The sequence below is a fragment of the Heterocephalus glaber genome, unplaced genomic scaffold (assembly GCF_053883595.1).
Source record: "Heterocephalus glaber isolate CG9 unplaced genomic scaffold, H.glaber_assembly_v1.0 deba00001457, whole genome shotgun sequence".
In the NCBI taxonomy this organism is placed as follows: Eukaryota; Metazoa; Chordata; class Mammalia; order Rodentia; family Bathyergidae; genus Heterocephalus; species Heterocephalus glaber.
In genome coordinates, this window is record NW_028258305.1 from 43,670,644 (window position 1) to 43,685,120 (window position 14,477).

At 34.8% G+C, this 14,477-nt stretch overlaps 1 protein-coding gene across 19 annotated transcripts in view; it reads left to right on the forward strand.

The window, feature by feature from the left end:
* Atad2b (ATPase family AAA domain containing 2B) overlaps positions 1 to 14,477 on the forward strand; it is a 168,161-nt gene that overhangs the window by 120,533 nt on the left and 33,151 nt on the right. For all 19 annotated transcript variants that reach the window (XR_015453239.1, XR_015453238.1, XM_087216627.1 and 16 more), the window contains 2 exons: positions 5,003 to 5,188; positions 13,196 to 13,331. Coding sequence is in view for 17 of the 19 variants with exons in the window: in XM_087216627.1 (XP_087072753.1) it covers positions 5,003 to 5,188; positions 13,196 to 13,331 (322 nt within the window). In the remaining 2 variants the exon portion in view is untranslated. The remainder of the gene's footprint in view (positions 1 to 5,002; positions 5,189 to 13,195; positions 13,332 to 14,477) is intronic.

A 14,477-nucleotide genomic window follows, 5' to 3' on the forward strand; every position in this document is an offset into this window, starting at 1 on the left:
GAGTTTAGGTACTGTAGAATGTTATGAATAATTTCAGATGGTGAAAATTTTAGTACTTTTCATTACCCAGAAATAAATTGTGTCTGGAAATACTCAGGGAAATCTCTTTTGGTTGAATACCATTAAAAAATTAATATACTTAACCTGTGTTTATGCTTTGGATGCTTTTGTGTTTGCTTATATGAGTGTCTGAATTTTTTCATAGCAACCCCCTCCCCCATTTTGAGTTGTAAGCAAATTAAGTTATCTTGGTCCAAAGTGTCACAGTTACTGAAATTCTTTTTTTTGGTACCTGGGATAGAACTCGGGACCTTGGCTTGCAAGGCAGACAGTGGCACCACTGAGCTAGATCCCCCGCCCTGAAATTCTTCGAGTTCCTTAGCGAATGAATATGTCAAAAAGAATTTGGGTGATTTAACTCTCTCATAAAATGTTGGTTTGTATTATTGCCATACCTCAGAAACTAGTGCAGATGTGTTTTATAACAGGGTGATTTTGTATGCATGTAAAGATGGTTGTCATCCATTTTCTTGAAGCTTGAATCTTGCATCTTTCTTCTTTGTTTCACAGATGCCCAATAAATTTTATGTGAATGGAACATAAAGTGATATGAGGACACCAGTAATGCAGAGATGTTACTAATTTTAGTATTTTGTGATAGCAAGAGACAAGAACTTAAATGTATTAGTGCTTTTTTAAAAAAAAATTGATAACATTTTAGCTTCTAAGATTTTTCTTTTACTTGTATTTGTAATCTTAAGAGTTTACCATACTGTTAAGTGACTGAGACAAATTTTGGAAGATTCTTGATGACATAAACTAGTTGTCTTTTTTCCTCTATAGCTCCTTTTAAGGACAATGAAAGCTACACTACACTGTCTTTGAGCTTTCTGCTACATTCACTTAAAATTTTTTTATTGGTACATGGTTGTGGTACGTAATGATTGCATTCATTTGTGAGTAGTTGGTTCATGTACATGACATTTCTTAATTCTTTTTTAAACTCCTCCCCCCCCCCCCCCCATCGCTTGGACTCCTTCGCACTATTATAAATACGTTTGTAGTACATGGTGATTGCATTCCTCAGAGGGACTTGGTCCATGTACACAGCACGTCACAAATCCCTGTTTTTTATTTTTATCTCATTTTTCTCCCTTCCCTCCCCCTTCTCTCTGTCTCTTGATTGCATTAGGATTTGTGTTTAAATTTTTGTAGATTTTAGTTTCTAAAGGTAATGCCTGGTTATAGGGTCATAAATTCTTTAAAAATGCACTCGACTGGGAGTGTAGCTCAGTTGTAGAGTGCCTGTCTATCTAACATGTGTGAAGCCCTGAGTTACATTCTCAACACACAGTGGAGAAAAAAACACCACTAAATTTTCACACACTGAACCTTTTTTTTTTTTTTTTTCACTTCTGGGAATCAGACCTAGGGCCTAGCACATTCTAGGAAAGTACTCTGCGACGGAGCTACAACCCTAGCCCCTGAACATTTTTGGTGGCTAATATACTGACCGCCTTCAAAATTTAGCTTTCGAGATGATTAGAACTCTTGTAAATATAAATGCAGTTTATATCATTATTGCTTTCTTTTATGGATACATCTAGCTTAAGCAATCTCACTTTCATATCTTTAATATTCAGCAGAAGTGGTTTGTGATTTTTTTTAAAAAAGAAACTAAAAACTTTTAAGGACTTTAGGGTATGGAATACAGAAAAAAATGGAGACTATTTATAGAATCAAAATAAACAGTTGATGGATGCTGGTGTTGGTTCATTTTACTTGTGCAGAAGTGCTGGTCATGTCAGAGGTATTTTGAAACAGTTGGTTCACTAATTTGGCCTACTGGTTTTTTTTTTCCCCCTCTGTAACAGTTTTTCTGTTTTCTACTACATCTTGCATATCCATCAATCCAAGACACCCTGTAGGTGAGTATTTTCTAGTTCTCAAATGGCATCACTTGATCACTTGTTCCCAAACCTCTTGCTGCTTCGTTAAAATGAAGCTTTTTTTCTACTCTGAATTATCTGGTTATTTGATTTCACAGAGGATATCTTACTCCACAGATTTAAAAATCACCAGCAAATTGCCGAAGAGCTATCTTATATTACCCCCTCCAAGAAAAACTCCTGAATTAACAAGATTAGATTCTTCCTCTCACATTTATACTATAAAAACATTAAAATGCTATTATTCTTTTAAACTTACCTTGCAGAAACTGGGAAATTAGAACAGATGGTTATATATTTAAAGAAAATATGAAAGTTTATTTTAATATTCTGAGATAGCATGGACAAAAGGAGAAAAATTATTTTAGTAGTGTTTTTTAAGTTTTTCTAAAAAGCAAAGGTGATTTTTCCCTAAAGGATTAGGAGAAGAATTAGGATATTGATATCTCATGTAGTTAGGTTAATTTTCAACTCATGTAATTATACTTAGGGATCTGAAATCTTAAGTCCTTTTGCTTTTCTGTATTATGTTAGCCTTATCTGATTTATATTTCTGCTCTAGGTTTTCAAATATAAATTTAAAAATTGTACCAAGAAAAGGATATTTTCCTAAAGGTTTTGGAAATAGCAAGGAGAATATCATGTTCAATTTGTTATTTTTGAGAAAATTGGAAAGAAGAAATAGAAACACAACCCCATCTCTTTTGGTGCTGGTTATACTTGTATCTTATTCAGCCTTGCAATAGAGTTAAAATACTGATAGCAGTACATTAGATAACTTGTGGCTCTGTGAAGTTCTTTTATCTCTTAACCTGCTATTGTGCCTTTACTCTCTGATATTCTCAACATGTATTCTGGAAAACCTAACCTGCATATACTATAATGAAAGGTCAAAAAATTTTTTTAAAGGCATGTTTTATTATTCCATTTGTGCTCTTTTCATGTGGTAATTTGCCTGGCCGAATTAGATAGTCTTTCTTAAGAAGTTTCTCAGTGATCTATGTATATAGCTCCTTTGTCTTTTCCGTAGGTTCACCTTCTTTTTCCTAGAGATTCTCCCTAATTTTACCAGCACAGAATAGGGAGTGGAAAAGTGAGAAAACGTTTTGGTCACTGTCTTCCCTCATACCATGCCTGATTAGAGTGACATGCAATAATTTTTTAAAAAGCAAATGCCTGAATTGCCTTTGTGCTCCTGTGTTGTTCCTTCCTTTTGCCAATATTTGTTCTTGGTTTTCTCTTATGAAGTCTTTAGAAGAAGTTTGGGGAAAAAATAATGCTTGGATTTCCAACATTGAGGAGAGGAGGGTGTGTGTTTAAAGAAAAGTTGAAAATTAGAGTCCTGAAGGATTTTAATATATAACTGGATATGTTCTGGATTGGTGGATATGCAACTATTAAGGAAGAGAAGGAACAAATACTGCTTCTGATGCAAGTGATCATAACTTCTACATTTCTTCTAATTTTGGGGAAAATTTTTATTTGAGCCTCTTTAATCTGATTTCTTATTGAATGGCAATGTATTTTGTTTTATGGAGCAGATTTAAAGCTGTATAAAATATTTAATAAATTCATACATGTGGTAAGCTTACTCATTAAAGTAATCAATTTGGTTTTTAGTATAGTTTCTGATAATCCTTATTTTTAGTGTTATTTCTGTAACTTTTACATTAAATAGGCTAACTGAAGCATGTTTAAGGAAAAATAAGTAGGTAATTTTAGAAATAGAATTCTCAGGGCTGGGGATTTAGCTCAGTGGTTCTGCCGCCTGCCTCGCAAGTGCAAGGTCCCAAGTTCGATTGCCCCCGGTACAAAAAAAAAAAAAGTTAAAGAAATAGAATTCTCAAAAAAAAAAAAGAAATAGAATTCTCAGAGTAATGAAATATGGTCAGATTTTTACTTTTATACCTAAAATTGTTAAAAATAATGAAGAGATGGCACATTAACATGCCAGAATTTACTGATGGGCTTATGTATAAAGGACCATAGTTCTGCTTGATGACTTACGAGTGGCCAGCATGGTCCTACTGGTGTATGTAGGTAGACGTGACTGAAAGGGTGGCTCAGATTCTTAACAACTAAGGAGAACTTCATTTTGTATTTTTTGACAATAGAAGTGTCTCCGCACTCTTTGCTAATTTATTTATTGCTCTTTAGAGAAGTCAGATTATTATGACTATTTCATAAAAGATTGCAGTTAAGGTAATGAGGTGAACAAGTGTTTCAGCAAGAAGTTCATTAATTTTAAGCTCCAGGATAGTGTAGTATGTTGTGGTTAAAATGTTTATTTGATTCATATGTTGAGTGATTTTAGACATTGTACTCAAGCATGTCAAACTGTGTTGTTCTGTTCTTTGTGTAAATTTTGATGCTCTAACATGTGTGACATAGATATATGTTTAGCTGTTCATTTGCAGCATATTTTATAGCCGTGTTTTGCTTTATCTGTACATGATATATGTAATATTTTGATACCTTTATACTATTTATACATATAGGAATACATTTCTTTTTGTTTTTTGTTTTGGTTTTTTGAGACAGATTGTTGTTGTGTAGTTCAGGCTGACTTTGAACTCACTATGTAGCCTAGGCTGCCCTCGAACTCATAGTATTACTCTTGCCTCACCCTCTTGAATGCTGAGATTACAGGCATGCACCACCACGCCTGGCTGGGAATAGTTAAATGGCCAAAAACTACCTTTTTTGCTGAGGCAAGAAGATAAAAGCTGTATATAAGACTTTATATAGTATCATAGTATCATGTTTTTGTTTTGTTTTTTGATTTAAAAAAATTTTTTTTTGAGACAGGGTCTCACTAGGTAATTCAGGTTGGCCTTGAACTTGTGGTGATCCTCCTGCCTCATTTCCCCAAGTGGTGGGATTATAGGCATGCACCACCATGCCTGGCTCTCTTGTGCATCATGTCTGGAAGAACTTAAATTTGGGGGCTGAAATTTTGGCAGTAACAGGCCTGATACATTTTATGTATCTAGGGGTTGCTGGGTAGATTTTAGAATAATGACTGAATTTTTAAATGCTGGTTCTTTCCTTAGATATTTCGCGAAGCTCGAAGAACAGTACCTAGTATCGTTTACATGCCTCACATTGGTGATTGGTGGGAAGCTGTCAGTGAGACTGTGAGAGCAACTTTTCTGACATTGCTACAAGATATACCATCATTTTCACCCATATTTTTATTGTCTACCTCTGAAACCATGTACAGTGAATTGCCTGAAGAGGTAAGAGCTGATTAAATCTTTTTCCTTATTCTTTTTTAAAGTAGTTGACTTTGTAAATTGGATCCCTTTAATTGGTATAAAAATCAGCATTGTCAGGGTTCATATCTGGTTTTAAGCCAAGTGATACAGGCGAGTTCTTGAACGTTTTCAGTTTCTTTTGTGGTATAATAGTGATTCTTCTCATTATTGTGAAGATTGAGATAACTCAAGCTTAGAACAGAGGCTGATTTATACTCCGTATCAGCTCTTTATTCATCAATTCTCTTATATTTATCTTTCTCATTCTTATTATCTGTGAGATCAGTGGGCGAGCTTTGACCTTTTAGCTCTTTCATTGGTAGCATGTTAAGTTGAATATTATTACTAGTATGTGTATTATTTAAATCTGAATTTAGCTTTTGAGTTCAAAGGTAAAATCACACTTGATTGAGGAAAAGTTGTTATATCAACTTGTAAATGAAATTGAGTTTTAAAATATTGTTTTAACACCTTGAGCTTACTAGGTCTTCACATAGTCTCCTTTTGAAATGCTTAGAAATACTTTGCCCAGGAGACACAGTAGGAGTGATTTTCATATAAAAGATTTACATGTTTTAGGGCCAGGAATTTAGCTCAGTGGCACTGTTCCCTGCCTCGCAAGCGCAAGGCCCTAAGTTCGATTCCTGGTACCAAAAAAAAAAAAAAAAAAAATTTACATGTTTTTTTTGTTTTGTTTTGTTTTGGTACCGGGGATTGAACTTGGGTCCTTGCAGATTTACATGTTTTAAAGTTACAATATAGGATTATGTAGAATTTCATTTTTAAGGTATTTGCCGAATTCTTTTATGTTTCAGTTTTCATTACCTATCTTGCTAAAATGAATTTTTAAAAATTGATTCCTCTTTTAAAGAAATATTAAATGTACAATAATTCATTTTTGATTACTTAATATCTGATCGTATATGAAGACCGTTAATCAAAATGTTTATTATCGGGCCGGGGATGTAGCTCCATGGCACCGTGCCTGCTAGGTCCCGAGTTTGATCCCTGGTATCAAAAAAAAAAATGTTTATTATCATAGAGGTCAATAAATTTTACCAGAATGCAATATGTAGTACCAGTTGGAAAAACCCAGTTTATTATTAGTCTTTTGATATTGGATAAATATTTGAACCTAAAATAACCTATTTTCTTGTCTTTAAAGTGTGACTAGTAGACAGGGTAGTTGTGAGAAAATACATGGAAACTTATTTTTGAAAACAATAAAACTATAAAATGTTTACTATTTGTATTATAAAGTAGGACTGCAGTTGAAGTTGATTTAGAAAAATGGACTGAACCTGGATATAATCTAGGAACAACTTTTGCAAGTTAGATCCTCTCTGTCAGCTTTGTTTGTTTGTTTGTTTGTTTTTTGGTACTGGGGATCGAACTCAGGACCTTGCACTTGTGAGGCAGGCGCTGTGCCACTGAACTAAATCCTGGTCCCTCTCTATCAGTTTTATTATAATTTTATAAAAAGAAAAAGAATATTTGGGAAATTAAAGCTTCCAGTTGGGAATACATAATTCTCTTAAATTTCCCTTCTTTATTGTTTGAAAATTTTATAAATAAAAGCCTTGTGAACCTATTGTTTTGTTACAGCAATTCTTATTTTGCCTGTCCTTGTTGTTTACATGCACATATAATTTCATTTTTGGTTTAGTTTTGTGTTTGTTTTTTAAAAATTTTTTGGTACCAGGGATCGAACTCAGGACCTTTTGCTTGCAAGGCAGGCATGGCGCCACTGAGCTGTGTCTCCAGCCCATGGTTTAGTATTTTTAAAGCTAACATTACATTACATGTAATTTCAGTGTTGCTCTTTTGTTGTCATAATTTTTCACAGATTCAAAGAGCCTATTGACTAGTAAGGTTTTTCATTGTTTACTTATGGCCTTAATTAGTATCTAAAATAAGAGGCATTTATTAGCATTAGATCCTTTTTGTTCTGTATTTTTTTTTTTGTTTTGGTACCAGGGATTGAACTCAGGACCTTGTGCTTGTGTGGCAGGAGGCAGAACCACTAAGCCAAATCCCTGGCCCTTGTTCTGTATTTTTAGCCCATATTAATCAAGTGGATACTAAGGTTGTTCATATCTGTGAGGTAAAAATTATAGAAATTTCTCATACTGATGATTATATAATATATTGGGGTTTTTTGGTTGGTTGGTTTTGGGGGTTTTTTTGCTTTTGTTTTGCTATTTTATACAGGATCTCACTATGTACTACAGAATAGCCTTGGACTCAATATATATCCCAGACTGGTCTTAAACTTGCAGTGATCCTCCTACCTCTGCCTCCCAGGTGCTGGGGTTACAGGTGTTTGCCATCACACCCAGATAATATATTGTTTTTTAATTGTCTCATTTTCTAAATCTTCTGTAATAATACTACTGTTCTACTAAGAAAATGAACCCATTATTTAAAGATGAAATGAAAGTTTTTTTTTTAAATAGAAGACTACCCCCAAAATAATTTAGTCCCTGTGGAACTAGTGTTTTGTAAGTGGGGCAAAATGACAGTCTCACCTGTGCATTCTCCTGTAAGTATTTCTTTGTCCATGTCTTTCTCTCTTCTAGTTCAGTAGTTCCCAAAGTAAGTTCATATTCAAATAGTACATTGGGATCCTAGAAAAACATTAGAACTTCTATTCATATATATTTTTCATATTGCTATATATATTTTGTTTGTACATAGCTTGTAATAAAATAATATATTAATATAAGACTATATTTAAATAAGATTGTACACGCTGGAGGGAATACTTTCTAATTTTTTACTGATGTGTTACTTGAATAAAAATATTTGGAAATCATTGCTCCAGACTAGTAGGGCTAACAGAGTCTAATAGGGGTAAAATAACTTGTCTAAGTTCTCACTGCTAATACACCAGAGCAAAGATTTAAACTCAGGTCTGTCTGGCTGCAAAGGTCATGTACTTATAATGTCTTATATTTCTCTGTGTTGATGGGGATGTGGAAAAATTGGAACCCTTGTGGATCTCCAGTGAAAATTTAAAATTTTGTAGCTGTTGTGGTAAGCAATATGACGGCTCTTTAAAGACTTAGATATAAAACTGAGATGATCCAGCAAGTCAGCTTCTGGGTATATACCCAAAAGAATTGTGGAAGTAGAGACTTGGACAGCTGTTTGTACATCCATGTTCGTAACACCATTATTCACAATAGCCAAAAGTAGAAATAACCCTAATGTCTGTTGACAAATGAATGAAGTAGCAAAATATGGCAGGTACATACAATGGAACAACCCAAAAGAAGGAAATTTTATGCATGCTACAAAACGGATGAACCTTGAAGATACGGGATTTTTTTTGACATTATGTTATATGAAATAAGCCATCTACAAAAACATAAATATTGTATGACTACTAATATATGAGGTTCCTACAAGAATATAAAAATAATAAGCATAAGAATACAGGCTCAGTATCATTAGTTATTCAGGAATGAGATACTACTGAAATCTACAGTCCATCAGAGTAGCTATAATCAAAAAGACAAACTGTACCAAGTATTGATAAGGACGTAGGGAAATTAGGGTTTATATACTGCTGATGGGATTGTATAATGGTGAAAGCACTTTCTAAAGTTAAATATAAATTTATGGAATGCCTTAGCAATTTCACTTCTAGATATCTACACAAGAGATGGAAATACATATTCATACAAAGGCCTTTGTATGTGGATGTTTTTAGTAATTTTATTCATAAATGGATAAACAGTGTAATATGCATATACAGTGAAATATTCAGCAATAAATGGAATGAAATACTGATAGATAGTACAGCCTGAATGAACTTGAAAAATTTTTTTTTTTGGTACCGGGAAATCGAACTCGGGTCCTCGCACTTGCGAGGCAGGTAGCGTAACCACTGAGCTAAATCCTCGGCCCTTGAAAATATTAAAGTAAGTAGGAGAGGGCAGACACAAAAGACTATCGTATGAGGTGAAGCTTCTGGATAGGTAATCTCTAGAGACTGAGAGCAAATTGTTAGTGATTTTGGTTAGGATATGTGAGTGTTAGTGGGAATTGACCACAAATAGGCATGAGGAAGCTTGAAGATAATTAAAATGTTTTCAAACATTTTGTGTATAATGGTTGTACTACTGTGTACACTTACTAAAAGACTTTGAAAAGTTAAGAACAAAAAGCTTAATGAGAAGTATTGGAAGGTATGCTTAAATATATCTGGGAAAATCCAGAAAAGAATAATCCAGAAAAAATGAACTTGAGTGGAGCGCGAAGAAAGCTGCAGGAAGAGGGAATAGCAGATATCAGTGTGAAAGAGAGCGTGGTTTGTTTAGCGAACTCTAAGAGCCATGCCTTGTGGTAGCATCAAGTTTGGGACTAGAGTTTTAGAAGATAAGTTTAGGAGTGAACTTGCAGAAAAAGAATGTGGTCTACTCATAAAATGATGAATTCCAACTGTATGGTAACAAACTGGCAGGAATATCAGTAGGCTTACTCTTGGTATGCTTCTGTATTCACAAAGTTCAACACAATATTGGAAATTGTCAGAAGGAAAAATATTTAAAACCATAAATGTTTTGCCACTCTTGAACAAAATCTTGTTGTTTCTGGGGTGTTTAATTCTGTTTATTTTTAAACATCCACTCATTGTAAGCTGTATCTAATGTAGCTTATCTAATGCCTCTGCACCCATACCCTTTGCAAGGTCTCTCTTCTTTGTCATAGCATGTCTGTCTCTATGGTTCTGGCTAGTCTTGCACTCACTATATAGCCCAGGCTGGCCTTAAATTCATAATGATCCTCCTGCTTCAGTCTTCTGAGTGTGCCTCCATGCCCAACTCAGAGACTCCTAAGATCTTTGACCGCAGGGTACAGCATATTTTCTTCAGCTTTATAGTTGCAGTGTCTGGCATGATGTTCGGCACATGTTTGGCTTTCTTCACGCTCCACTCAAGTTGTTTTTTTTCTGGCTGATTCTTTCCTAGATTTTCCCAGATATACTTAAGCATACCTTCCAATATTTCTCATTAAGCATTTCTAGTAAATTCGCTTCCAGAACTTTCAGAGAAGGGCCAACAAAGCATAGATCAACATGTTGGAGGGAATGTGGATGAAGGTATAGCCCATTAGGAGGAGATGAGGTGAAATTTTAGAAACTCTTAAATGATTTAACTTTGGGTTGAAATATATAATTCCTTACCCGAATTTTGAATTCTGATATCTACCTTTGTTTCTTTTCTGTCTTAAAATTTTGGATCTAGTAAAGGGCTTTAAAGTTAATGTAATCCAGTCTTTATTATTTACTTTGTGACCTTAAGCCAGATTAAAATCTTCTAGGCCCAAATTTCATAATTTGTAAAATGAGAGAATATTGCACACTTAATTGTTATAAAGATTGAATGATGTAATATTTGTGAAATTACCTGGTATTTAATTCTTAGAGTTAATCCAGTAAGTGGCTAGAACTGGCAAACTGAATGAATTATCCAAAACTTAACACAAATATATGACTAAATTTGGGCTGGAATCTGATGTCTTGAATCCTAATCCAGTAATTTCCACATTGTCATAGTTGGTACTTCTTTTTTTTTTTTTTTTTTTTTTTTTTTTAATACAACTTGCTTTTATTAGACAGGAGGGAAAAAAAAATCACATTTTTTAAAGAGGCAGATATTCCAGTAGCTTCAGGGAAAACCAACTTAATTTCAGCTTGTTTGAAAAAATCTTTTAGAATAAATGAGTAATTAAATTCTTTTTTTTTTGGTACCAGTGATCGAACTCGGGTCCTTGTGCTTGTGAGGCAGGCGGCAGAACCATTGAGCTAAATCCCTGGCCTGAGTAATTAAATTCTTGAAGCAGGGAGAAGATACCAACAAACTCTAGACTTTGCCAGATTAAGTGCTGTGTAGCTTAACCATTTGAATTTTCATATAAATGTACAGTAAATTAGAATATTAGCATCTGAACAACATCGTGACTATTTTATCATTTTACTTGAATTAAAACCAGGATTTCTGAAACTTTCAAATAGTATTTAAGGTTTTCCAATATGAATATATACCAACTTCTACTCCTCTCTACATGTCAAATGTGAAATAATTGTACAGTATATTGATATTTTCATAGGAAGATTTTTAAGGCTTCTGGCACATAAGTAATGTTTGTGTTTCAATGTCATAATTATATACGGAAAATATTTAAAATTCTCCATGTGCAACTTAAACTCTAAAGATTAAAACACTAAATGTTCATGTTCATGAAGTATTAAAATATGCTTCCTCTAAATTTGACAGTGATTTATAATTATAAAAAGAATGCACAAGATGAGTCTTGTATACAAAATGATTCATCAATGAAAGTAATTGAACTTTAGATACTTAATTGATATCACTAATTTTCTAGATCATTCTTTCAGCACAAAACAGCCTGTAACATAACATAAATATTTCCAATTAAACTAACACTGAGGCAGCAAATGTCAGGTCTGTTTGTCTGTTTATGTGTCACACAAATATAAGTCTGTAAATCTTCATTTATACTTTTACGTCACCATTGTAGAGAATATGTCATCAGTAAAGGGTAATTATTTCTCATTTGAAAAAAATATCCCACTACTCAGCCAGCAGCAGTAAATCTGAAGACTTTGAAAGCTTTTGGTGCCCCCCGATCATTTTCCAGTCCTGCTCCTTCGCCATTTGCCCTTGCTGTAGTGAAAAGGTCACAGTCTTTCAGTAGGGTGCACACGGAGTCCTCCAGTGAGGCCGATACTGCCCAGCCTCCAGCCAGCACAGAAGATGAGACCTGCTCTGTAAATAAGTTTTCTGACATGTCACAACTTGATGTGACAGAGAAGTAAAATAACTCTGCACATAATGAACAGAATTCTCAAATGCCAACTCCAACTGACTCCCCATCATTCACCCTTAAGAGACAAAGTAGTTGGTACTTCCTTCCCTCCTAGTGACCTTCTCCCCTTTTTATTTGCAGTTTCCTAGTTAATGTAGGTTGGGTGAACAAATCACAACCCTTACTTATTTGATACAGACCCATTAAGAATTGCTATGGGGATTGGAGATAAAGCTCAGTGGCAGAGTACACACACACACACACACACATATGCGCGCGCGCACACACACGCACATGTGTGCGCGTTTCCAGGCACTGTGGTAGTAAGGAAAACATATGAATAAGAAATGCATTCTATTTCCAGTGAATTTGATGTCTAGACGTTAGAAAATAGGTCCAACAAAAACCATAAAGTATTTCAAAAGCGCGAGGACACGAGTTTGATCCCCAGTACCAAAAAAAAACCCCATAAAGTATTAAATGTCACAGTGACAAATACAGATGATGTTAAGAGCACTTAATAGCGTATCTTGGAAGGAGGAGACCTGGGGCCAGAGTCTGTATAGAGCAGGCAAACAGATGAGAGGTAGGTGATCACTAGTTAGAATGAGCTACAGGATATGAGAACGACTGGATTGTCTTTGCTTTGAAGTTTTGGTGTCATGGACTATTCCACAAAGAGACTGAAGATCTTGTCTATTTGAAGTGAACCAGGTTTCCAGAGGTGAAATCAACTTGGTGGGGAAAGAGCATAGGAAGAGGAGTCATTGAGAAGGAGATACAAGGAGATCTGTGGCCAAGAAAAGTCAGCAACACCCTTCAGCTCCCTATTATAGATCCTAGATGATAACTTTTTAGCTCCTACGTAAAAGCCCTTTTGAGATTGCTGCCGTCTGACCATTACAGTTATCCTTGTGCTATTATCTGATGACTCTTCCAGCTATAGTGTCATTTGTCACTTATTAATGACTTTCAGCTAGTGGACATTCACTCGAAGCTCTCACCAGCATATTTTAGGACTAGGTTAACCTTAATTTCATGTAAATGTTTTATGAATATTGAAAATGGTACTGTAAGTTGAAGAAATTGTATTTTGGTATATCATGTGAGCTTTTAATTTTCCATATATTCGATGTCTTTGTGTGTGTGTAGGTTAAATGTATCTTTAGGATACAGTATGAAGAAGTCTTGTATATTCAAAGACCTATTGAAGAAGACAGAAGAAAATTTTTCCAAGAACTCATTCTCAATCAGGCATCAATGGCACCACCACGAAGGAAACACACTGGTAAGTTCCTAAGGCTGTTGGGAAAATCGGGGCAGTGGAGTTGGGAAATACTCTAACTTGGAGTCAAGTTTTTTAAACATTTTCTTTATGGAAGTGAATACAGTTTGTCAGATTCTGTGTATCTTTAGATGGATACATGCAGAAGTGGCCAATGTATTCGTTAAAGCTTTATTTTGTTTTTTTAAGTACATATTTACTGTACATGATCATCGCATTCATCATGGGGGATTTGTACATGTACTTAACACATCTTTTTTGTCCTTTAACTCTTCCCTCCCTCCAACCCTTCAATTCTTCTTTTTTCTTCAACCTCTCCCCCCAAGATTTATTAATTGGGGTTTTTCCTTATCTCTCCAGTTCAGATTCTGTGGTAGATTTCACATTCTGCTGGCTCAAAAAGCCAGTTCTGGTCTATTTTAGTCATTTTAAGTAAGCAGGACTTTCTGGCAGGCTGTGAATATCAGGTATCATGCAAATTACTTTGTGGACCAGGATAGGTTTGATGGGTTAAAAGCTGGTTAGAATATTTGCGTTGTCTGGTTTATTTATTCATTCTTCAAATATTTAGCCCTCATTGTATGACATGTGAAATTCTATCATAGCTTTGTCTTACTGGACTTAGCCTTATAATGGGCTCAAGATTTCATCAGAATTCAGTTCCCTGACTTGTTTAAGGGCTACATCCTAAGTCATTCAAAATAGAGTTTCTTTTTCCAATCTTAATAATACATAAAGGTTAAGATCTTTAGCCAGGAATGATAACACACACGTGTAATCTCAGCATTCTGAGAGGCTGGGACAGGAAGATCCCAAGTTCAAGCCCAGCTGGGGCAACTTAGTGAGTCCCTGTCTCAGAATTTAAAATTTTTTAAAAGGACTGGGGGTGTAGCCCAGTGTGAAGGCCCTAGGTTCAATCCTCAGTACAAAAATTAAAACAAAACAAAAAGAAACAAAAGACAAGATTTGCTTGCTTGATCTTTCAACTTGTAGAAAAATCTCAATTTTGATGAAGCCTTTTTCTCCTTGTTCTTTTATGTTTCTTGTACTTATTCTTGTACAGTGTTAAATGTTTCCCATCGTTGCCAAGTCCGTCCTTCCGTCCTCCCTCCCTCCAGTTCTTTTCTTTTTTTATTTTTTTGAGACAGG